The following is a 25,719-nucleotide window of genomic DNA, read 5'->3' as shown; positions in this document are numbered from 1 at the left end:
CTGAACCAGGTCGCCACGCCACAGTGAAGGCAACAGACATGCTCTTTCAATAGTCAAGGCTGTTTGATATGTCCACTTTTTCACAAGTGCACACAAGCCTCTATTAAATCTTTTGGGAGCTCAGTTGATGAACTACAAACCCTTTGTATTTAGGCAACACAGTAAGTGAAATTGTGGAAATATTCCAGACTTTCTAAAGTAGAGGAGGTAGTATTGCTGTGGTAGTACTTTACCCTTTTCCCCTTGCAGTAAAATATCTTCTCATTCCCTTGTTTTTCAGCCTTTTTTGACAAAATTATTATGGTCAGAAGTTATTAGCATATGATTTGACAGGAAGAGTATGTTGGATATTCAATGTTTGTTTTAAAAAGATGGTCCTTTTGACTTAACAAAGTCTGTTTTTCTGCCTTTCGTTCCCCCTGATATAGATATTCCCAGGATACAAAGAACAAATAAGCATGGAATCACTTCTGATCAGAATAACACTGCTTTGATGACTTACTGCTCTGAAAAGGTTTTGAAAGTTTTGAAAGAAGGAATAGTTGGAAAGGTGTTAAAAAGAAGAGCCTTGTACAAATAGAAACTCGGCACTACTGTGATAAATTGGGATGTCTGGCCCATTCTTCTGTATACTATGTGTTTGTTTATATGCAACAGCATATATACATTTATAGAGCCTGTTGGTTTCTTTGTGAATTGCAGAAATCCACACACCTTGCCAACAGTTGTCAGAGTAATAGAAACAACTTATTCTTTGAGAGGTGCTTAAAAGCTTTGTTAAATGTGGTTGTGATGTCCTGTTTTGTATTATTAAGTGTGTGTTGAGAGGCAATTGTAACCATCATAGTCCAGTTTATGTGAAAAGTGGTACAGCTGAGTACTGTTGTGTATGAAGACTTAGGGGTCAGTGGCTTGACCATCCTAGAAGTCTTTTTGGAGCTTAAACTTTGTAACTTTGTGAGCAATATATTATTTCTGTTAGCTGATTAAACTGACATTCATATGTCTGCTGGCTAATTCAGTAGAATTTTCTTGTAGCTAAGCTCTTTTTCCCATGGTATGATGCATGGGAATTGGAATTGCCTTTTATTCGTATCCATTCTATATCATTCATCTAAGTCTGTAGTGTCAAGATACTGAAAAATGTGTTAACTTGCTGTACTGGTAAAGTTCCTGTTGAAACATAGTGAATCAAGAATTTTTCTTCCCTAAAAGCCCACCTATATCTGGTTAGTCTTGGGCTCAGCCTCAACCATGTTTTTGTTTCTTCAACTGATAAATACATTAGGATTTTTTTCTGCTGTCCTCAGGGCTGTATCCTGGCAGTCATTGATATCATGCCTGTGCAGAAAAAAGACTCTTAAAACATTTCAGGAAGAGTTTGGACTTGTCTACTTTGGTTTGGTTTTTTTGGAGTTCTTTTGTTGGGTGTTTTTTTTTTTGTTGTTGTTGTTTTGGGGTTTTGTTTGTTTTATTTGGCTTGTTTTGGCACTTTGTACAGCGAGAAGCCTGTTGAATTCAAGCATGTGGATATTTGCAGTTTTGTCCCATGGTTTCTTTCATGGTGCAGAAGGTTGTTTATAGGTAACAGAAGGTTGTTTAGAAATAGGCATATTTTCTTTTTCTGCTTGTGTACCTCTGTTATCAGTTAATGTGTGTCCCATCCACTTACCTGATATTTCTTTATGCTAAATCTTCTGTCACAAAGTTTGTATTTATTATGTATTAGAAACTCTATTTATTTCTGGTTTTCTACTCTTGGCTTTAGTCTTCAGTAAAAATGTTTTAGGATAATTCAATTAAAAATCTTCTGGTCTGGATTCCTTTACTGACTTGGATTAACATTCTTCACTGATAAAATTGGAGGGTTTTTTTACTCCTAAATATGTAGAAAATATTTGAAACACTACAATTTGAAACATTCTATACATTCCAGTATCTATTTAATGTAGATATGTCAATTTTTTTTGTCGATTTGATGACTAAATTAAGAATTAAATGTTTATATTTGACGGCAGCCAGAGCAGTAAAGTTTGCACCTGTGAGAAGGGTATTACAGGTGCCATCTTTCAAACTGAGTTTTGCAGCAGCCCCAGGCAATCCACTTACAGTGTATTCTACTACACAGTTTCTTTTTTCATGATAGAATTGTTTACCTCCTTAGCAAAGATTATGTTCAAACTACCTACGTGCAATGTAAAGCCGAGATCTGGTACCCTTTTTCCACAGACCTTTAGTCTGATCACTAAAATGGTGAAAGCAATAGAATGTTCTAAATACGTATCACCAAGCCCATCCATTGTCACAGGGAATCATTTCCATATCCATAAGTGGTTAAAAGTTTTCTCTGTTTTTTGACATACCTTGGCTCTAGCACAATCACAGGTAGCTATATATAAACTCTGTATGTGGTATAATAGATCTATCTATCTATCTATCTATACATACATACATATATCAAATAACTTCTTATGTACTCCTTGTATCTGATGATCAGCTGTGACTAGACTAGCAAGACAATTTTATCTTTTTCTGTATTTTTTTTCTCTCTTCTCTGTTCCTTCTTGCTTTTTTCTGTCTATTTATTCTTGACAGACTGGTGCTGGATGGTCCACTCCTTTTTCTTTGTTGTCCTTCACTTTGGCAGCAAGCAGAGTGCTTTGACCTTCAATTTCCAATTTCAGACAAACTATGTATATTCCAGATTTTCTCCATACAAGCACAAAGTTTACCTAGAAAACAATTCTTGAAAAATAATGCATAGTACGGTCATATCATGATTCAGGAATGTAGAAGATAGGAGGGTTGGGTTTTGTTTTGTTTTGTTTGGTTTTTTTTAAAGCTCTTTGTTTTATTCACAAAATCTAGGACTTTGAAGATGATTGCATTTTTTGATATTCAGATTTTTCAGACTTTAAATGTACTAAAATTCTTTCCACATGTTTCCAGATGGATTTGTGCAGGTGAGTTGGTTTCATTTAGGGTGGGGCTTTGTTTTTTGGTTTTGAGGTGTTTTTTTACACTTTTTTGGTGTTTTTTTCTTTCTTTTTTTTTTTTTCTTCCCTTGGTTGTAGGGTTTTTTGGGGGTATGTAGAGCTTCTGGTTTGGGTTCGTTTTTAATTGGTTGTTGGGTACTTTTTGTTTTGGGTTGTTTTTTGCTTTTTTTTGTTTGGTTTGTTTTGGTTTTGGTTGGAGGTTTGTTTGTGAAGGTGTAACATTGTTTTTTTAAAAAATAATTTTACTTGGTTGTTTGTTGGACTTTTTTACATCTCTTTCAGGTATGTGTCGTAAGCAAAAGAATCCTGAAATCAAATGAAAAAAACACATTTGAAATATGTTTTACATTCATAAATATAAACATTATAAATATGAGATACTATTTTCTCTGATATTTCATGATATATTATTTTTTCTCCTTTTTGGAAACACGTGCTATTTTAAGATGAAATTGTGATATATGATGTCTTGAAAATATTTAAAACAGGAAGGTAGTCGTCAAAAAAATGTCAGTTGCTAATTAAGATACTCTTCAAGAACAAGTTAATTTAATTGACTAGTGAAAATATTGACACATACAGTATTGAAGAAGAATTTATTCCTTTTATTTTTCCCAGAGAAAGTGGCATCATGAAACAAGAATAATTTACCTTAAGTTTCTGTTTGACTTTAAGAGTTGGAGCAACAGTATTTTTTTACCTTACTGGCATTAAGTGTGTGCTAGTATTTCACTGTTCTTAACCAAAGTTATTCCAAAAATCTGAAAGTCTAATTTTATGAGGCCTTTCTTTCTCTGCCATAAGGACATATGACATAGAATGAACAAGAAAGCTGCCCAGTTTAAGTGTTACTTTCACATACTCTTTCTCCAGATTGCTATATGAAGCTGTACATAATATAAACACATATTCTTGTCTCTAGTTAGTCACATTATAGTTAATGACCATATGGTCATTATGGTATAAGATCTACTGTCTGTTGTATTTATATTCCTCAAGCATATTGTTCCTTCAACTTCACAGTGTGTTAAACTATTTCAAAGGGAAAAAAAATCCTTTCCCTCTTGTTTCTGGTTGTCCTATCAAGTGTAACCTTGGACCCTTATAGAGCAATTAGACCAGCCTCTATCCCCTCCTTTGTAATGAGGTTTCTTGCATTTCTGAGTCTATAACCCTTTAGTCTTCCCTAATGGGACATCATTATTCTGAAAGAAACAATGTAAATGTAAATGAATATTCTCATTAACGAGTCACAGAGAAACCTTTAGTGGTAGCGCTGTGGTAATTCTGCTTGTTATTTCTCTGGTATTCCATGCAGATTTTTTTTTTTTTATAATGCATTATTAGTATTCAAAATTACTTCTTCTTTAATTCTGCATGTCTTTCATAATCCGGTGTTCCAACTAGTTCAACCATGTCCTTGTTTTATTCTCCAGGAACCACCTGTGAAATGTTCAAGGTCTCTGTCCCCAAAGAGCTCTTTCAGAGAGTCAGAGGAGCTAAAGAAGCTTAAAATAGCTGAAAGGAAGATTGAAAACTTAGAGAAGTCACTACAGCAAAAGGTGAAAATTAAATAAAAATAAATAAAAAATCCTGCTAGCTGTAAGCTTGCATAGATAAAGATACACCAAAGCAAATAGACATTTTAAAAATTAAAAATACACATATTTTTATGGGCTTAAGTCTCTTTGGATCAGAGAGCACTCTCCAATTTGACCTTTTTGCTTTAACTGTGTCAGTAATCCTGCAGTCCTGTGGAAGCTTAATTGAGCTGTCATCAGTAACACATACTTGTTAAATACATTTTCAAAGTTTATGTTTGAGAATATATATTCTGAAAAATTGATGTGTTCATTTGAAATAAATCAGAAAGTAGAAGCACTGAAAGTACAAAGAATATTTTTCTGTAAAATAAAGCTATACATACTTTCAAATACTGAAGTCAGTAACTTCAAAAAGATTTACCCCTGGAAATTATATGACTCAGTTGCTGATCTAATAAATGCTGTTTTTAAAAAAATACCAATGCCTCTCACTCCACCCTTTCATAGAAAATCTTAATTGAGCTTGTTTTACAATTTATCATTTTGTCCCTGTTTCACAGATTTTTGTAACTGTGTTTTTGTTGGTTTGGTATTTTGCTACAGAAGTATAATGCCTTTTGAACAAATTATTGGTTTAACATTGCATCTCTGAATGGAAAACGCAAACCTTGAGTCATATTTTCTTAAACAATTAAAATTCATTCTCTTCTTCCCTCTCCTCCCTCTCTTCTCTTTTGTTGCTTATCCTTGTTTAGTTGTGTGATTTGAAAGATATTTTCAAGTATGTGTAGCCTAAAGAAGATCTGGTTATATTGAACATCCTGTGATAAAAGTATAAATGTAAGGTAAGTGAAAAAGTTTGGAAGCTCTACCAACCGCAGTGATAAGATAATTTTAGAAAAACTAATTGGGAAATATATTTCAGTACAAATGCCACAGTTCATCCATCTCCCTGGGGAGAGTTTAATGCATCGGCTTAAGACATGTAGAGTATATGAACAGGACAGTTATTTAGACTTCAAATTCGGTCTTCTGGGTTGTTTTGTGCCTGGGAGACAGAAAATTTTTTTTTGTTTGTTTGTTCTCCCTGTTGAGAAATATAAGGCATATCCCACCAGCTAAATCTGAGAACTGGCCTTTGGGAGGCTTCCTATTCATTACTCTTACTTGGCCTTCCTGACACTGATGCTACAGATTATTCTAGAACTGTAGGCTGCAGCTGTTCTGCTCTTGGAAGCAAAACACATGTCAGTGTGTATGGTTGTTGCCTTAAATGACAGAGAGCTTCACATTTCTTCAGGAAAGAGGAGTGAAGGAAAGCAGATGTAGAAGAGAAATGGCTCTCTCTGCATAACCTCATATAATTTGTACCATTCACTGTACTGCCTTATCTTCTATTTTATCTTGAAGTCTAATTTTAAAATCTGTGCATCTTTATGATGTTACAGGTGTGGGATCTGTATCACAGACATCCATGTAAGGCCTAAATCTTCCCTTGAACACATGAACTTGCATTTTCTCTTGAAAATCTACTTGGCTTCTTTTGCATATTGCTTTAATGGGTTGAAGCTGTAGAAGTCCAGGTTATCATAATAAACACTGCTGTGGCACTACATTCATACTTTAATTAGACTACTGCCGGTATGCCAGTGATCTAAGCTGCCATAACGTTAATGTCAGTACATTTCAATTGCTATTCTGTGATTTCTTAATGCTAGCCTTCTATCAGGCATAGTTTCCAATGACAAAAAATGGATTTGATCAACATTTTCAAAACTGGTCCTTGCATTATTGCATCTTCAAACAAAGCGTCTGTATGATTACTTGAAATTTTCTTGCTCAGAGAAATGGTTGCTCTGTCAATACACACACTGATGATGCATGTCTGGAATATGAAATGGTGACTTTATACATTAGTCCTTTAAAAAAATGGTGACAACTTAAAAAAACCAAAAAACAGCTCTATTTTTGGGGTTTTCAGGAACAGGAATGCCCCAGTCAGTATTGCAAAGGAGCAGAAAGGGTCAAGGTCCCATTCACAGGTTTTTCCAGTTCTCTCAGCTAACTCATTTTTGAACAAGGAAAGTTGGCTCTTAGTATCTTTATTGCTAGTATAAATGGGGTGACCATTTGAATTCAGAGTTTTTATACATAATTTGCTTTGTTTCTTCACATACTAAAAAGTAACAGAGCATATCTGACTGCATTCATGTTTGTAGAAGAGAACGTCAGAATAAATAAGAGTATTTTTTGGGTTTTGAATAACAAATTGTCAAGCTGCTACGTAGATTGGTACAAAGCATAAGTACTTCAGTCTACCGTTGGTCTTCAAGAAGTGAGCAAGAGTTTGGTTGTTGAGAAGTAGGTATTTGGTACAAACTAAGAATACATTCATCTTCTCTTGTTATTGCTCCTAGAGCTGTGATGACTGGTGTAGCCTAGAGGAGATGTTCCTGGCTTTAACTGGAAGGAGCTCAAAACCAAGAGGAACTCTTTGCTTTGAGTTTTCTCATCCTTTTTAGGTTCTAAAAATTTTTGGAGGTAAATAAAACCGGAATATCTACATCAGTCCTTAGGGCCACCTTAACACTTGTTTGTGTGAGCAAGACTACATTGACATTTACCATTTTCATATGTAGTCCTGTTCCATGTATAATGTTCACATGTTGAAAACAGATGAATATTGCAGCTTATCCACATGACTGTTTGTGGAAAGAACAATTTTTGTAACTATTAGGGGACTCAGTTCTTTCAAGCCTAAGCATAGTCAGATAATTGAATCAGTGTAGTTTTTAAAATTTCCTTTTTACTATAACAGAATTTCAACAAAAATTTGAATTGGTGACTAAAATATTTTGACTTGTCTGAGTGGCCTGCCAAAAGAAAAAAAACGAAAAATAGGAAAAAAAAGGATAAAAGAGGCTTTTTTTATTCATAGGCAGTGGGGTTTTTCCTCCTGCAGATTGAACTTTGTGTTACTGTTTTTCATTAGTGCATGGGAAGTGCTATGGATGATGGGGGACAGCTGGAGAATAATCTGGAGGACCAGCACTGCTAGAGAGGGTTTTTCTGTCCCATTTCTGTAAATATATACAAAACTGTGTAGAAGACATATCAGTTATTAAATATAACATAATTTAGACAGAGATGAATCTAACAGATTATGGAAATTTCAATGACTATTTTAAGTCCTGAAGTGCTTAATTCAATAAAGAGAGTGATTAGGGCAGTTAATTGTCTAGTTTCTATTTTTCCAAGAGCAGAGCAAGTGATAAGGGAAGACATTAACTGTAACAGAATGGATAATAGAACAGGTAAGCAATAATGAAAAATGTAGATTCATAAATAGGAAAGGCCAAGTTCTACAGTTGGTTGCATCTCTGAAAGGGCATTGACACTAATAAGGTTGTGAGGATTTATATTGAAGACATTATTTTCCAGTAGCCATCCAGAGTTGACCAGCTTTTGCTAGCCGTGTCAAACAGTCTCAATGCAGTTGTTTCATGAACTTTTCTCATAAACTCATCTGTAACTGTATTCTTATGAAAATTTCCTCTTGCAAAGCATGATAATGGTCTCCGTATTCCTAGTCTAAGATTTATATTGCTATTTATGTGTTCTTTATAATATCATTGTGGTATTTGCATGAGTCACTTAAAACCAATCTAAAGTACTTTTTAATAACACAAAATTTATAAATGTATTTGGTTTAGAGGTTGTTTCAGAAAAATACCTACGACCACCACTTTTTGAAAGTATTTAATGGCACAGTGACTTTGGACTCGATTATGTTCCTAAATCTTCTCTTTGTGTTCCCTGAGTCACTTCCAGAGAACTACTAGAATTTTGTGTATAATACCATTTGGAACTTTAGCTGGTAGCTTTCAACTTTGTTCGTCATGAAAGCTGGGCTACATTTGGCAAGCCAAGCTTAGTATAGGTACTTTGTAGTTAGCAGAACTCTGGAAACCCTTGCCATGTTTTTATAGTAGGATTCAATTTTTGTTGTTTGCAACTCTGACTATTTGTCTGTCTAATTTATTGACTAATGCTGCAAAGTCCTCCTTATATATAAGCAGTAAATGCTTGCAAATAAAGTATTCTGATTTATTTAGTTCTGTAGTTGCTCTAAAAGCAGAGCTCCCATTGAGCTGAAAATGAAGCTCTGATTGCAAATTTTGCTACAGCATAATGAATTCTTTGCTGGTGAATTCTTTACGAGTGTATGCCAGAGTTTAACTTGCTGTGTACTTTGAAATGATTCTTTTTAGTGTTATTTTTTTTTCCCAGAGCATTGTATTGCCATTTAAGAAAGGTTTTTTTTAAGCTTACATGATGTTATCATGTAATATAAATCAAGGTGTATTTTACTTTTTGTTCTGTGACTTATTTTGTATGGTTTTGATTATATAAAAGCTATTGTAAAAATTGTTTTTATTTTTTATTTGCTGCGTTACTAGAGGACAAAGTCTGGATGTTGCAGGTGTATATATATTTACAGAAACAACTTAGTATGTGAGAAAATCCTGAAGCCATTTAAATAGAAGTTTTTCTTATGTGGCCAGTATTTCCCTTGAAAATACACAGATCAATTTTCAACTGGAAAAAAAAAACGGAAAAAAGCAGTCCAAATGACAAAACAACAATCCTTTTTCTGTCTGCATGTTTTAAAATGTATTAGGCCTATGCATTCACCAGATAAAAGCTGACATTTTAAAATTTTTAAAACTTTCATCAGCATGAAAATAGTATTTAAGTGAATTGCCAAATCAGCAGAATTTTGTGAAGTAGTAATAAGTAAACTTTGACCTCTAGAACTGTGAGTTCTATTTCTATTTCTTTCTATTTAGGTTTCTGAGTCACATAGTAGTTGTTAGAAGAGAACTTTTGTTTCATATGATCTGTGTAACAGTCTCTTGCATTTTGTCCAACTCTCATTTTGTTTTTCTCGTTTCATACAGTCTCAAGAATCTTTTGAGTTAAGAGCAGCCTATGGAAAACATGAAGAGAGGCTGCAGATGTTACAGACCAACTACAGAGCACTAAAAAAGCAATTAAAACAGTGGGAAGAGGGTGATAGCAGGTAAGTTACATAGCTCATTAAAAACCTTTTCCTTACACAAGAAATCTGAATAGAAGTATTACATAGGTATTCAAAAGGCAATGTGATTTGAAAGAAGAAGGTACTGTGTGGTGATCAAGACTATCCTTTGTTAAAGAAGAATACATGGCTTACCCCATATGAGAAAAATTACAGTTGAAACCAAGAGGAAATATATTGATCTTGACTTATTTAGGCTCTCACTGAGAGCCTGAGTACTCGACAAAGGTCAGCTAGGATTCCTTACTTATGTTTATCTAATACCTCACTAATCTTTTTGTTGTCTGTATGTTTTTAATTTTCTGTAACAAAACAGTTGCTCATAGTTTTCAAAGTGGTTTTGTTCATTAAAATATAGAAATAATACCTCCTCTAACATTTAGTGATTCATACATTAACTGAAGCTAAAATCTCCTTCCTTATAAGGGAAATATAAAATAATATGTGCATGAAAGCAGGGTGTTTTAATCTGTTAAATTATTTAAAAATAAATTATTTCTGATAATTTCACTGAAAAATGCGCTAATATATCTTTATTAATGGAAAGAGGAAAGAATATACCACATAAAATTTGCATAATGAGCATTCTGTATATCATTCTCCCTTAGGCTCTATACAGAACAGTGAAAATTTTATGCAAAAATTCTTCCTTTTTTAAGTCCTTAGCAGATAGAATTTTTGGTAAACAGATGTAATTGGAGGTATGAAAACATTTCTTATCAGTTCAGTTATGAAGCACTGCTGTTTTTCAGGACCTATTTCAGGAAAATAATTTCCTTGTGGCTTTAGCAGGGCTTTACTGAGCTGTTGGGTGCATGCTAAAAACTTGTGTGTTTTACTAAAAATAATTATTTTTGCAGTTAGAACAATACTGACTGATCTTGACACTAGCTTTATAACTCTCTCTGAAAAAAAGGAGAGTCACAGAAAATGCTGCAAAACTGGTAGCTGTTCAGAGTCTGGGGTGACATAAAGCATCCTACTGTGAGTGATAAACTGTTCCTCATATATAAGTAATGCTATGGCCTATCTTAGTAGATTTGCATTGCTTTGAAATACTAGCATTTACTTAGGAGCAGTTTGTCTTTAAAAAAGGAAAAAAAAGTGTGGATGAAAACAATGGTAAAGTACAAGATTGCTATAGGCATTGGTGGTAGCACAGGAGCCTTTTTTGAAACACCCAAGCATAATGGCAAATCTGTTTGGTTAAATTATAATGAAAAGGTTTGGGGTTTTTTAGGAAAAGTATGGAATTTTTACTTCTAGCTCACTGTTTTAAATTTAGTGCAATCTGGAAGTGATTTAATGATGATAGTTACTAAATTCAATGAATTTATTTAATTCTATGTCTATGCTTAGACAGTCTTTCATATCCACTGACAGGCCAAGGCTAACAAGATTTAAAAAACTGAAGTAGATAAAGACATTAATATCTTGATCTTGATATACATTGAAGCACTGGGTGTTCTCGTTCTGACAGTTAAAAAAATGTAAAAGAAAAGGGAAAGAGAGGCAAAGGTGACTTCTGTTTCTGTTTAAAGTAAATGACATGACCTTGTGTTATAATGAATGTATTTGGGAAAAGTAGGTATTTGGGAGAATATAATGCTCAGTCTTCACTTAGTCATCTAATTTTTTCATATCTTAGATGAGCTGAAAATAACAGGGTTTCAGTATTTTTTGTCAAAAGATTAGATTTGTATGAAGCCACACTAAAGGAGGTTTGGTTTTTATTTTTAATTTGCTTAAACAAAGGAAAGTAGACAAGACACAAATAAAAACAGTCTGTAACAATAAGACTCTTATTTTGGTACCTCAAAAATCTGTGTAGTGCTTCTGTAATGTAAATTCTGCATTAAGAACTCAGTATCAGGTGCTTATGTGGCATTTCTGGTCCTTTGTAAGTGATGGAGGACCCCATTCTCCATATTCTTCATAGATTAGTATCTGTTACTGAGTTGGCAGCTGATGGGACCTAATCCACCTGTCAGTGTACACACAACTTGCACTGATGTACGTGACTGCAAAGATGATGGGGGTCTTAGGAGGTTACCACATTGTCTGAGAGTTTATTTCTATGCCCAGTAGGAATTTGGATTGCAGAGTTTTAAATTGATTTTGTAAAGGATTTTTTAAGACAATTTTTATCTTTGGACTTATTAAAATACCTAAAAATACTTTAATTACAGAAAAACTGTTAAATATTTTAATTTTATTTTTTCTGTACTTCTAATGTCAATATGTTTTTTCTTAATGTATTATCTTGTCCACAGATAATTAATTCCTTTATTAAACTGTAGAACGACAGTGTGATTTATAGTGGACATGAGTTACAATTTCCAGATTGGCTTGTTGGGTCATCAGGGGAGCTGATGATTTTCCCTTTGTTTCCAAGAGATTATGTGATGATTTTAACTTCTTCTTTCTCATACCAATATTTAAAGTAATGTCAGAATGTGGGTGACACTATTCTGCCATATGTCACCTGGGAGGCATGGCATCATACTAGCACAGTATCTGTCTGAAACTATATAATTGAACTTCTCTTTATTACCACAGATAATGTTTTGTGCCTCAGAACATATACTTCATACAAAATTCAGATTCACTGGATGCTGTACTTGAAAATTTGTATTTTCTGAAAGCAGGGGTGCTTTTATTCTTGTTCTCCTAAAACATTTAGATCTTTGAAAGCAAATACAACCTTTTTAAACTCATTAACAGGCTTGAAAATAGTAAAAGCAGATACCAATGTACAGTCTCCTGTCAGCTTTGTCAAGAGGATCCTGATGTGATGTAGAATGAACTATCTCTTTTTAAAAGGGACCATGAAAAGCTCCCTTTGATTGAGAAGTGTTTGTTTCTCAAATGGTGTTAAAGAAACATACTTTTTTTCTGAAGGCTTAACAGGCCATACAAGAGGAATTCCTTGCAAAATTCCATTATAAAAGCATCCACCAAAAGCAGAAAAGGAAAACATCAGCTCTTTTTTTTTTTCTCTTCCTTCTCTCTCCCCCTTAAATCAGTGACAAGTTACAAGTTTGCTAGCACTAACAGAAACTGTATTCCATGATCTAGGGATTGTGTTAATTAATGTGGCTCTCATCTGTTGGAGGTGTCGCTCTTCATTAGCCTGTATTTTACACACTGCCGTGCTTCATTTTTGGAATGAGGTGGTGAGGGGATAACCTAGCCAGCCATCCTTGTTTGATCTCTGTGATACATACGCAATGCAGAATGCCTCAGCTCTCTTGGTTCCCTGCCCTGTCCTGCTAATCCCAGCTGAGCTCATTATGGTGTAGCCTTGCTGCTACTCCTGGAGCCAGAGCTGTCCAAGCTAATTACTGGTAGCAGCAGAGCTGCCTGTTAAGGGTCTGGTGTGGATCTGCTAACATGGTCCTTGGTAGTGACCTGCAAAAAGCACGAGGGAGTTGCTCTCTTTCTTGCTGTGCACAGCCTGTCCTTTGGGTTTAGTGCTGATCCCTTCACACAGCTCTTTCAGCTGTAGTAAGTGTAAAACTTCGTGAAGGAAACTCTTACTTTAGAAAACATACAGTTTGCTGCTTTGATCTCATAATTCATAGGCTATTACACTCAGGCAGGCAAAGTAAAAAAATGTCCTTTTATACTAGACAAAAGGAAGTTAGTATTGTATAATTAGTCCTTTCCTGTGATTTAACACTTTCTGTAAGTGACTATGATTTCTTGTTTTAATTTAAGAATCAAGACATCATAGAAAGTTTTATTCAGACTTTGTTTTTGTCAGCATTAAAGAAAATGTGTTTTCCCCGTGGATCACAATGTAAACCCGTTTTGCGGCAATACCATGAAGGCTGCTATCACAGAATTTCAACAGCAGCAAATTGTTTTGTTCTATGTAAGTCCTTGTGTTGACCATAATCTCCCTTGGTGTATTATAGGCGATGTTGCCAGTAGCTGTGTTACATGGCGTATTCTTATATCTGCCGGTTAAAATTGTGTTCTTGTTTTTGTCAGTTCGTTGTTGTTATCTTTTTTTCACTGTTTTGAAACTATAGCAACAAATTATCACATGCAATTATTTTGTGGGTTTTAATTTTTTATTTTTATGTAGGAAAGAACACTTTCTTGCCATGTATGTAATTGCGTACATGTAATTCCCCTTCCATCACTAATGAACACATTCACCACAGGCAATAGTAACTCAAGAGCAATTACATAAGCCTCTTTTTTCACACAAAGCCATACAAGAGAGATTGCTTATATATTGTGCACACCATGAAGGTTAGTACAGTTAGACTGCTTTTCTGGAGTTCCTAGACAAAGTCACATTCCAGTCACATTTATGGGAACACTCTTGTTTCTGGTATGTTGTAGCTCATTGATCTAGACTAGACTGTGGTGATGTGGCACGAGCAAACTGTTGAGCTCTTCGAAATGTGGAATTTATGAGACAAAATGGGTTCATAAAAGTCCGCATAGTAAGGATTTAGTAAAGAAGCCAGTGTAGCATTGTGTTCATTCAGGTGAACTCCTTGTGTGGATTTAGGTGCTGTTTGCTCCTTGTGGGTAATGTCACTTACTATTAGTTGAAGTAAGGAGAAAATGAACGTGTAATTGTGGGGTTTATATCTGTCTTTCTCTAACAATGACATTCTTTAATTTGTTGAAGGCTTTCAGGATTTCAGCTCGTTTTCTGAAGAAAGTCAATACTAAATTTATTGTACATTTTAGACATGTGGATAGAGCTTCTTTATATTGCATCTATTGTTTTTAAATTCTGTGGATAAAGGACATGATCTATGGAGTTGGACCAGTTAATTATGTGTGTAATATTACAAGCAGTGTAAATAAATCAGGTTAGCCCATAGCTTTTGTGAATGCACTTAATTTGATAGAGCCTACTGATTGTTATTTTAAGTTGACGTAGAACATACCAAAACACCATTGCTTAAAGAAGAGTGTCTGTGTAGGGATTTTATTTCAGTTTAAGTAGTTTTAGGTTTGAATATCTATATTTTCTCTCTCAGATTAAGCCAAAGAGTGAGTATTTGGAAAACAGGATTATCTGTTGTTGCTTTTTATGTATTTAATCAGTAAGAAAGACTTTTCTTTCCCATCTTCTGAGGGATAGAATAGTGATGTAAAATGTCTCTAATACGCACATACATTAATCATGTTTTTAGCCCTGACCTGGACTAGCTCTAGGGGCTCCATGACTCCTTCTAGTGAGGAGCCTAGAAATGGACACAGTAGTCTAGATGTGGCCTCAGCAAGGCTGAACAGAGAGGTAGGATCACCTTCCTCGACCTGCTGGCAATGCTGTTCCTAATGTGCCACCAGGACACACTACTGGCTCTTGGACAGCTTGTTGACCTGAAGGACTGACAGGTCCCACTCCATAGAACTGCTTCACTGCACATCCATTGTTCTGCTACCTGATTGCAAGCTGGCTAATTTAAACTATTTCCACATCTCCATATCAAAAGCTAGTTAGTTGGAGCATACGGATACCCTGTCCCTTTGGCCTTTAGGTACAGACTTTGTAAACGTATAGATGACTGGATATAAACTATTGTGGAATTTTTACAATTTTGCATCTTTCATTTTATATTATTTGTAGGCAACCTTGTACAGATACCAGTAAAACTCAGTTATTTGACAAAGAGCAGTCTTCAACATTAGACATAATGACGTTAAGTTATCATTTTCACAGTTAGCTGGAAATCTGTTGTCTGTATAAATGCTTAGCAGTCCATGTCATCCCTTATAGGAAGTATGCTCTGGCTCTTTGAAGCATATGGAGTCACTACAAGCTCAGTCATATCCTTTCTCTGCTGTAGCAGGTATTTAATAAATGTTTCTGATAAGCTTTTCTTTTTTTAGGAAAACAAGGCCATGGTTTCTGCTTTCCTTATTCCTGTGAAATGAAAACAACTGTCCTGGTGTAGTGGTATGTGACCAACTAGTTCACAGAAGCCTATCTTACTACCAGCAATGTCATGTGATGTCTCTTGCCTTTTCTAGCTGGCAGAATGGATATGGTGAAGAAAAGCTGAATTAAGTGTGCTGGGATGCTAGCAGTAAGAAATACAAATATAGGCTGTATTAGTTGTTTTGCTTCTTGAGTGTGTGTTCCCTCTATCCTCCTTTAACTAGAGAACCTGCTGAAAAATGCAGTTTTGATAATCTTGACAGTTTCAGGCAATAGGAGTTACCTGACCATCAAAGACTTTTATTTTTAAACCTCCATTGTTTTGTCCAACATCTAAATATCCCGGTAACTTTTTCTTTATTTCACTCAATAGATACAGCATGTACCAGATTAATATGCAATGAAATGCATTCACACTGCACTAGTATTAAAGTGTCACCTAGAGCATACAGCCTTTCTGACTTGTGTGTTTTCTTTGTAAAGTAATCTTTCTGGTTCTCAGTTTTAGGAGTGCTGGGATGTAGCAGACATCTTACTAATGATTACTCAAATCTAAAAGATCAGGGCTCTTGTTTACCTTTCTCTGCAATTAGTAATTCTGTAGTTCAGAGGCATATACAATTAAAATGATGGTGTGTATGTGTTTGTTTAGGTTAGGACAGATAAAAATCTGAAATACTACCTTTCATTCTAGTGAAAGCAATTTCAGCCTTTTCTGCAGGTAGTCTTGGACTCTTCTGAGGGTTTTGACAAAGTGCATGCTTACTGACTGAACTGAATACTGCTCAGTGAAAATGACAGGCTCGAGTGTGAAAGTGGGAAATACTGCACAACAAATAAATTGCAATGTAGGAAATCAGCAGAATTTGGTGTAATGCAAAGTATCATTTCTAAAAGATGTTTTTAAAGGACCAAAGTCAGAACTGTAAAATGACATATGAAGTCATGTAGGAGCTTTTGCATAATGAACAAAATGGCCCTTTTTGTGAAGAGAATTAGGTGTTTGGGTTTTTTTAACAAGCTTTCAGTTACATTTTCACCAAGCACTGTGTCAGCCCTTTTCTAGTGAGAGGGTTCTGTCAACGATGATGAGATTGATGCTTCTTAATTGTTAAGCTTGTCTCTAGAACATTTCTTACCTGAGTCCACTATATCTTGTATTTCCTGCATCTTAGGTAGCCTACAAATTTGAGGTTTTAGTGTGTTTTTTTATATCAAATGTGTTTGTGTTTTTCCTGTGTTCTTTCATATGTAATCAGACTTGCCTTGTCTTGTACATCAGTGCCTTCTCAGATATGATGGAATTGTGTCACATTGAAAACATGAGTAATGTTGCTAAACATTTTTTTTCATAATATAGAAGCAGGTAAACACAGTTAAAGTTGCATTAATGATAAATAAGGACATTGTCAGGGTCAAAAAAAGCAGAGAGATGGTGAAGAAAGTTAAGGAAACTGTGATAACTTTCCTTTGTGTTGCTTGCACAGACCTATTGCTTGCCCTGCTGCTGGATCAAAGTGATTTCTATAGATTATTTGGTTTAGAAATTAATTGTTCTACTGATGGTAAGCACACTATAATGCAAAAGAACTGTCTTTTTCTTATTCCTCTGTCTGACCTAGAGAAAGATCTTCAGCTTTTAGAAGGAAGTCTGATTTATTAGTCTTCAGATATGTACGCATGTATAAAAATAAAGAGGTACTAAGTGTGTTATATTAATATTATATTAATATTAATATATTAATGTACCAAATGTTCATAGAAGAAGCCTATGAACCTATAGTCTCTAACACCAAAGCACACTGATTGCTGCTGACATGCTATTTTAAGAGAATAAGGAGTGAGTAATAAAGTAAGTTTCTGTATAGTACTTTCTGTAAAGTTCTGGGATTTTGGGTAAAGGTAGCAGTGCTTGGTACATTCTGGCAAGATGAATCTAACATACTGTGCTAATTTTCCACTTGCCTTTACATAGTACTGATTTTGGAAGGAAATTGTAAATTTTCATGATTCCATGTATTTCAGCTTTGACAATATTTTATTGAACTTAAACAACTAAATTTTGAAAAAATGTAGAAACATTTATTTCAGAGAGTGAAAATAATATTTTACAATGAAATGTATTAAATATTGTTAACGTATTCTTGCTTTATCTCTTCAACTCTTTCCTAAAGTGCACTGTTTTGTAATTCTAGAAAGTCAAATGTGGTGCTTAGCGGACCTTTACTGTGACCCAGCATGATCTTTGTGATAAACTACTCTTTTGTTTTATGAGGCAGAATATGCATATACATGCAGAAGTTTAACCTATCTTAATGTTTTTGAATATTTTTCAAATTTCTAAGGAATTCAGAATGCATTTTCTAAGAATTATTGTTGTATTTGGTTTTTTCAAACACATGATTATAAACATGGTATTGTCAAAATTTTGCTTAAGATCAAATACTTTTGTGGAAGAAATAAATTAAGGAATTTATTTTTTATCCTTATTTTGCATTATTGGAAACGAGCTCCATACTAACAGCAGGCTGTAGGCAAGATGCTTTAGTGTATTGTCATATGAGGTTTATAAAGGTTAGAAGGACTGATACAACAACAAAATTCTCTTGATATTCATATGATGGGTGATGTACCCTTGTGCTCTGATCTTCGCTGAGTTATATCGGTGGCAGTGGTTACCCCAGTCTTGGCCTTTGAAGTTGAATCTTTTGTGAACTAACTGCAGGCACAAACACTGTTTATGAGGCTGTTCTGATGGTCTTATTTTAAAGGACTGGACAGCATCAAATTAGGATAATAAACACAATTCATACAATGTAACGTATTTTTGTTAAACACTTCTTCATAAATAAGCTAGGTTTTGTGCTACAGTGAAACAAATTAAAGATTACTAAATGGTAGATAAAATATTAGGCATGGATTTCTATCATCCTTTTGCAAACTAAAGGTTTGCTGTGTTTTGAAGCTATCTTAGGCACTAGTGCTTCTTTGACTTTGGTGTGACTATTAACTTGAAATATATCTCAAAAGGTATTCTTGACAACTATGAGACTATTCACTATTTTGTTGTGTGAACAGGCATCAAGCTGTTGAGGGGGGAGTTGCTTTTATCCTTTTTTTCTCCTGAATGTGGGCTGTAAATCAGGGAGACTTTACTTAGCAGCACCAGATACCTCTTCCTGCAGTTTTCATTAGTCCTACAAGTGTCTGAATTGGGAAACAAGAATGATAAAGACATATTTCTGGGAAGTAGATGTGCAAGTAAGATAGCTTAATGACTCTGTGTAGTCAAATACTTCATTTCCTTGGTTAATTAGGATTATACAATTCTTAGTGTAAAATGTAATTTTACAATATTTTTCCTGTGAAGGAATTTCAGTAAATCATTCTGGATAGTGTGAATGATTACAGAATTGGAGTAATGCTAGTACTTTCTGCTTTACTCTTGGCAGTATTATCCTCAGACATATGTAATGCTTTTTGCTCTCTTACAGTCTATGTTAAACACCTCTTCCCAGGTTTGCTCTCAGTTTCCAAGGCTGTCACTTGATACATAAAATATACAGACCCATGTAGGAAGAATATTTCACACTTCCTGCAGGCAAATGTACTTGAATCCTAATGCAGTAGGAAGGAAGTGACAAATTTCTGTCAGGGTAGTATTTCCCTTGTAAAAATTGAAGTTTCTGCCTGACTTGGTTCTCCTGACTTGAAATAATTTTGGAGTAACAGAAAATTAAAATTAATTTTTAAATTGTTACATAGGAGACCATTTTTGACAGCTTCTTCCTATATTATTTGTATGGGCTTTTTACAGAAGTATGCGTAATGAGCATGTGTGCCCTGCTCTAGTTTTACAGAGCAGAATTTTTACCCTTCTAAAAATTTGAAGGCTAAAGAGCAGAAAGTGCAATTCAGCTTTACTTACCTAGATGTTTCTCTGTTGATGTGCTGTCTTCTCAAGCACCTTTCTTTTCTGAGGAGAAGAAACAGAGCTGCTTCTGCTATTCTGTTTTCCTTGCAAGAATTATTAGGCTGTTTAATTTAAGCTTAGGATAAGAAAAAAATTCTTTGACGCTATGTTGACCCAGGGTCTTTAGAACTTACTTTTTTGGTTACTGTAATAAGCAATGCTGCTGTCCGTTGTTAAGGACTGTGATAAAGAGCATGCAAAGCTTAGTTAGCAGTCTTTTTCTGTCTGATTTTTTTTTTAATTTGGCTTTCCTGTCTTTAACAGTCTTCCATGACTCTAGAGGAAAACATTTGAAAAGGCAATAGTTAACCTCATGGACTCAGAGGAAGGCTTCCCTGACTGCAGCAGCTCCTGGACTAGCCCCCTGGTATCTGTCCATACCAGCAACAATATGCATTAAGAGATTGTGGTTGGTTGTGCTTATTTCTCCAAAGAGTCATCCTGCTGCAGTCTTTACAACATGTAATCCTTGGGAAGGAGTCGGTTTCCTCAGTGGGTTATTCCATCTTAAGTATTCACCTCTATTAGAAATTAGATTCTCTGCATGGTTTTATTTTCCAGATAAAATTCCCTGGGACAAATGGGAAAAATGTCTTATTGTTTGTTTGGATGTTTATTTTAGACTGCCATGAGCCTGCTCTCTTAATTCCTTTTATCTGTATGCAGGGGAGTTTAGAAGTCTCCTGCTTGTCTTACCTGTGAATGCTGAAAGCTGCTGATGAGCAATGGCTGACTTAGGGGATGTGTATTGCTCAGGAGGCAGTTGTTTGCTAGAGGACTAACTAGAGTCTTCTGGCAATGGGTTAACCCAGGGTCAGCAACTCTGGAGGGAAGGAGCCCTTTAAATTCATAAGTGCAGAGAGAAAGTTTATGTTATAGCTCAGGCTGTCTTTCTAAATTACCTTTTCTTTAATGCATTGAGACCCAAGTGCACATGTGTACATGTACCTTAGATTTGGAGCTGTGTGAGGGCTCCTGATGGTATCTTTAGAACTGCTGACAATTAAAAATGATGAGTACTAGGATATTTTGTTCTAGCAAGAGAGAGTATATTTTGCAGAAGCCCTGCTTATATACAGATGGTGGGAGCATTTCTCCTATTCTAGTAACTTGATAAGTAAGCAACTGTTACAAAGAATTTCTTGCTGATGCCTGGCTATATTCTAAAAGAAATTGGAAGTAATTATTTTTGCATAACTGATTCTATAGCACAATTTTTAATATGCTACCTCTTCCTGTATGCCAAGTGGGTGAGTATTAAAAAAAATAAAACTTAAAAAGGAGGAGTAATCAAAAGTATTATATAATGAAAAATAGAACCGAGAATATTGTGTGATACTGGAAACAGCAGATTCTCTAATTGTGGGTCAAGATCAATACCTTGAAAAATGCCTGTAATACCACCATAAAATATTATCTGCATAGATTTGATCTCTCTTGATTTCTGAATATCCTTATTTTAATACTGCTAATTGAGACTGTGGCAATCATAGTTGGAGGCTAGAAATGAAGTATTTGTACATAAAACAGGGTGCTGCAAGCTTTCCTGGTCTTGATGGTGCATTTTCCAAATGTGTTTCAAATAAGAAGAGTGATTTTTTTCATGAAGTTAATAGTAGTAAACAAAGGACTTTGATGTTGTTATCAGTCTCTAAAAACACATAAATCTGACCCACCATATTAGAAGATCCTGATAGTCTTCTAGGATATGCCAGTAGATTCCTGCTAATTTAGGATGCTGATTGTTGCATCCTAATTTAGGATGCTTGTTGACTCAAGTGTCTCTTCCTTGGAGCTGGAAGTTCTTTGACAGCCTAGTCTAGAGCATCTAGGATTGCTGCTGCCCTGTTTCTTGTCAACAAAATAATCTTTAAAAATACTTTGGAGGAGATTACATTGTAAGAAGATCAGCTTGTTTTGGAAGCAGATAAGGAAATGTTTATTGTTGAAAAAAACTTACTGAAGAAATACACTAAAATCTGTCCAATATACTTACAAGCAGCGTAACCTCTTTTTGCTGAAGACTTAAGGCTATTAAGAAGTTTCAGGTGTGCATAAAGCTGAAAAGCTGTGCAGTAGTTTCTGGACTTTGTATTGCTTTAAGTCACTTTTCCCCCAGCTGATGGGCTATCTTTTAAACTTAGCAACACTGCTAGAAAGTACATGGGAGAATAAATAAGAGCAAGACATTTTTTCTGGAAGAACTCATAAATTCTGGACTTTTTTCAGTCTGTTAGTTTTTATTACTCTTTCAACTACATTGCAAAACTAGTCTTTTTTTTCCCCCCGTATCTTTTTAAAAGCTGCAAATTCTGTGTGGGAGCTGAATAGTTATTGCAGAGACCATTTTCAATTAATCTAGTAGACAGACATAGGATTAGTGTAGTCCTAAAATTAGAAATAGCAGTCATATCTTTCATGATTATCTAACCTTCATTATTGGCAAATTTGATAGGTTGTTACTGCAGATTTTCAGGATACATTTTCTAGTTATACAGTCTTCTCTAGGACTCCCTGAATCTTAAATATAAACTAATCAGGACTGTAAAGACTCCCACAGTGCAATCAGAAGAGAGTTGTTTGACTTTATTTGAAAATGTTTTCTATCTTTTAGGTTTAAAAAACCAACCCATATTGATCAGAATAAACATATGAAAAAAGTGCATCTAGATACAGGCCAAGTGATAATTGCAATTTCAACAATGCAAGCTTTTAGAAATGTCTCTCTGTGTTAGCATTACCATTGCAGATACAAGTTTAGACTTAAAGAAATTTTATAAAAGTTTAATTCAGTGGTGACTTATTTTCTTTGGTTTTGTACTGCTGATACATATTCCTTGCAAGAAATCTCCTTTGTCTAATGTTATTTATGTATATGTTATTTATGTAAATTTCAGGGACAATTGTTCAGAGACAATTCTGAACTGTATTTGTATTACTTTTAAGACCATTCGGATTTAGTTAGGTTTTATTTCAGTTTTTTCCAAAAATTTATTGATGGATAAGAAGTTATTTACAGAATTCTGGCTTTTCAACACTCTATGTATTGAAACAGCCCTACTCCCTATGCCAATAAAAAAGATGGTGCAAGTTGTTAAAATTGTTAACAGTATTAGATAAAAACGCTTGTGCAAAGTTTGTATCTGGTATCTCTCTATTATTAAAAATAGATCCCAGGAATTTCTGTTTTTTAAAAGTTGAGTTAAATAATATTGTGAGTAAATAAATAATGTGTTGAGTACACAACAGAAATGTGATGGACAATAAAATGCAGTAGTAGTCTTGGTCAAGAGACAGAGTGTGAAGATGAGAATTTATGAGCTGGAAGTGACCAGTTAATACAACTAGGTTGCTTTGTCTTTTCTCTTGACCTGCATATTTTCATTGTATTCAAATCCTACCACACATTCTTGAATTATAGTTCAAAGGTTTATCTTTTCTGAGTCTACAGAACAAACTTCTTTCCATATAAAAGTTTTTGTTTTTCTATTGTGATAACCATAGGCTTCATTTTGAGTTCCACATTGCTGTATGTATTTCAATTTAGAACTTGACTAGTTTTGTAATGTTGTGTATGGTTTGCTTAGCAGCACTTGAATACGTACAATAGGAAGCATATTCTTCCTTTTGTGTGGGGGTTTCATCTTTAAATGAACTTCAGTTTCTAGTTCTTCCTCATTTCTTGCAAAATGGTTAGGGGTTTGAGGGGTTTTCGTACGGTTTAGTAGACATAATTTTGATATTGCATTTATGAGATGCCACAGAAATAACATGCAGCCATAGAATTTTAAAATTTCAATTTTAAAAAGACAGAAAATTTCCTCAAAAAATGCTGATTTATTAATTTTCATATGCTCTACGTATTTCCTTACTCAAGCAAAAAGATACATAGTATGAAGAAAAGAACTAAAAGGCCACTTTGCTTGTCAACTGACACATTACAATTAAAGGACTTGTGAAAAGGTAAACTGAAAACATTGTCCGTGTTTGATGTTACTGCTTTCCAAAGCAGACAGTTGACTGTTTGCAAATTTTTGTAGGCTTATGCTTCTCCTGCAGTTCCTTAATTACTGAATTTCCCTCCTGGGAAAGAAATACTTGTGCTCAAATACTTGTGCCATTTAATATTATAATCCAAAGTAGGAAGTGTACTGAACCTTATCTGCGATATAAACTTTCAATTTCTTTCACTTCATATAGTGACTACTGGATTTATTTAGGAGAAACAATTATTTAATATCTGATATAAAAAGTTTAAAATATACTTCTTATTTTTTTCTTTTTAAAATCAAGCTTGTAGTTACAGTAATTGTAAAATGTGAAATCCATGGAAAATCCTAGGAGAAAAAAAAATATATAAACACAGACAGTTAAATGGATATTAACATAAGAGATTTCTTGCCTAGTCTTGAAACATCATCAACTGCCAGTGTTTCTACTGTCAAAAGATGGAGAAGACAAGTACTAATACAGGTTTCATTTCAATTTCCATGCCTTAAGTCTGCAATCAGCTTAGGAGCACTTTGGACAGAACCTAGTTTCCCACTTTTGAAATATCTTAAAAGATTCTATCTCTCAGTCTGTGTCTGTGTTTTGGATGTTTTCAGATGACATAAACGTGGTGCCCTTTACTCAGAACTTGCTGAATCAAAAACAGTGGTCGGAGAAATTGCCTTTTCAGTTAGGACCAAAACCTGACACATTTCTTTCTCTCCATTGTTTGATGTGTTCATTGAAAGTGGATGTTGCAAAAGCTGGTGCAGTAAATCCAGTGAGCATATGTTTAAGATAATAGCAGCAAATATTTGCTTAATCTGCTAAAATAGTTTTAGAAGCTCTTGTTCACAGTATCTGAAATTTGGCACTGCTGTTCTGACTCTGTAGTTCCAGTAAGTTAGTAGTCTTCATTACCACACACAAAAATTGGTTTTGATCCTTTGAGTTACAGGATTGTTTCTTTTACCCTCAGTAAATGAGGGAAGCAGCTCATGTCACTGGAATCTGTGCAGCTGGATCACAGGTGAATTCAGATACCTAATCTGCTTTGTAAAAGGGTTGTATGTGAACAGTTTAAAAGTCTGCTGGGGCACACATAATTTGTCAAATGCAATCCCACTTTTGGGTGACGAAACAGTGAGATATTTGTCTTCAGACTAATTTAAATTATTCTGGAGATGGAGAGAATTTCAGAAAAAAAATGCACTTCTTACCTATTAAGTTGACATATTTCTTTGAGAAAATGGGGGAGATAATGCTGTAAATGAAAGACTGGAAAGCAAGTGTTTTCCCCCACCCCTGCTTTTTGCCACTGCATGAGTAATTTCTTTCAGTGTTGAATTACACTTCAGCAGTTTTCTGTGGCTTCTTCACTAGCCGTGAATTCCTTGAAGTCCCTTCTTTCTTTTTGCAAATTCATACTTGAACATTCTGTGGTGCTTCTTTCAAGTAATCTTGTTCACTTTTTCTTGAGGAATGTACCAATTACAGAGCCTCTGCAAAGAGCTATGCTCTTCAAGAAGACCAATCTTGAAGCAAAAAGAACAGCCTATGGTGCTTTTATGATTAATTTTAGAGAAGTGAACTAGATGTGTAGGTCTTGTTATAATGTATATACAAAGCTTTTTTTTTTCCTTTTTACAAGTTCTAACTAAAGTAGTTTAAAGGTTTAATTGTATTCTTCAGATTAAAAAAATGGAATTGTGAGCAGAAATCAGTATAGTATCTATTTCCAGATCACTTGAACACTTAGAAATTTACTTAGTGCAAATATGTTGGCCTTAAGCCAGTCTAATATTTGCATTCAAAACTTTAAAAGTTAGTGAACAGAAGATTAGCAGACTTCAGATGTTAGAAACAGTAAAGGAAACTAACTGACAGAGGAGAGGAGAGGAGAGGAGAGGAGAGGAGAGGAGAGGAGAGGAGAGGAGAGGAGAGGAGAGGAGAGGAGAGGAGAGGAGAGGAGAGGAGAGGAGAGGAGAGGAGAGGAGAGGAGAGGAGAGGAGAGGAGAGGAGAGGAGAGGAGAGGAGAGGAGAGGAGAGGAGAGGAGAGGAGAGGAGAGGAGAGGAGAGGAGAGGAGAGGAGAGGAGAGGAGAGGAGAGGGGAATTGCTTCAAAAAGAGAAGCTGTATCTGTTAAAAAAATAATCTGTTAAAAAAAAAAAAATCTGTTTAAAATTAAACTCAGGATGCAGG

The 25,719-nt window shown here is 34.8% G+C and overlaps 1 protein-coding gene across 1 annotated transcript in view; it reads left to right on the top strand.

The window, feature by feature from the left end:
- Positions 1 to 25,719, top strand: part of CNTLN (centlein) — a 138,028-nt gene that overhangs the window by 35,913 nt on the left and 76,396 nt on the right. Inside the window, 3 exon segments of the mRNA XM_062513945.1 lie at positions 4,433 to 4,493; positions 9,500 to 9,623; positions 12,366 to 12,494. Of these exon segments, the coding sequence (XP_062369929.1) occupies positions 4,433 to 4,493; positions 9,500 to 9,623; positions 12,366 to 12,494 (314 nt within the window).

Source organism: Cinclus cinclus, chromosome Z, assembly GCF_963662255.1.
Source record: "Cinclus cinclus chromosome Z, bCinCin1.1, whole genome shotgun sequence".
Taxonomy (NCBI): Eukaryota; Metazoa; Chordata; class Aves; order Passeriformes; family Cinclidae; genus Cinclus; species Cinclus cinclus.
The sequence above is the reverse complement of the archived record's forward strand: the minus strand, read 5'-3'. Positions and strand labels throughout refer to the sequence as shown.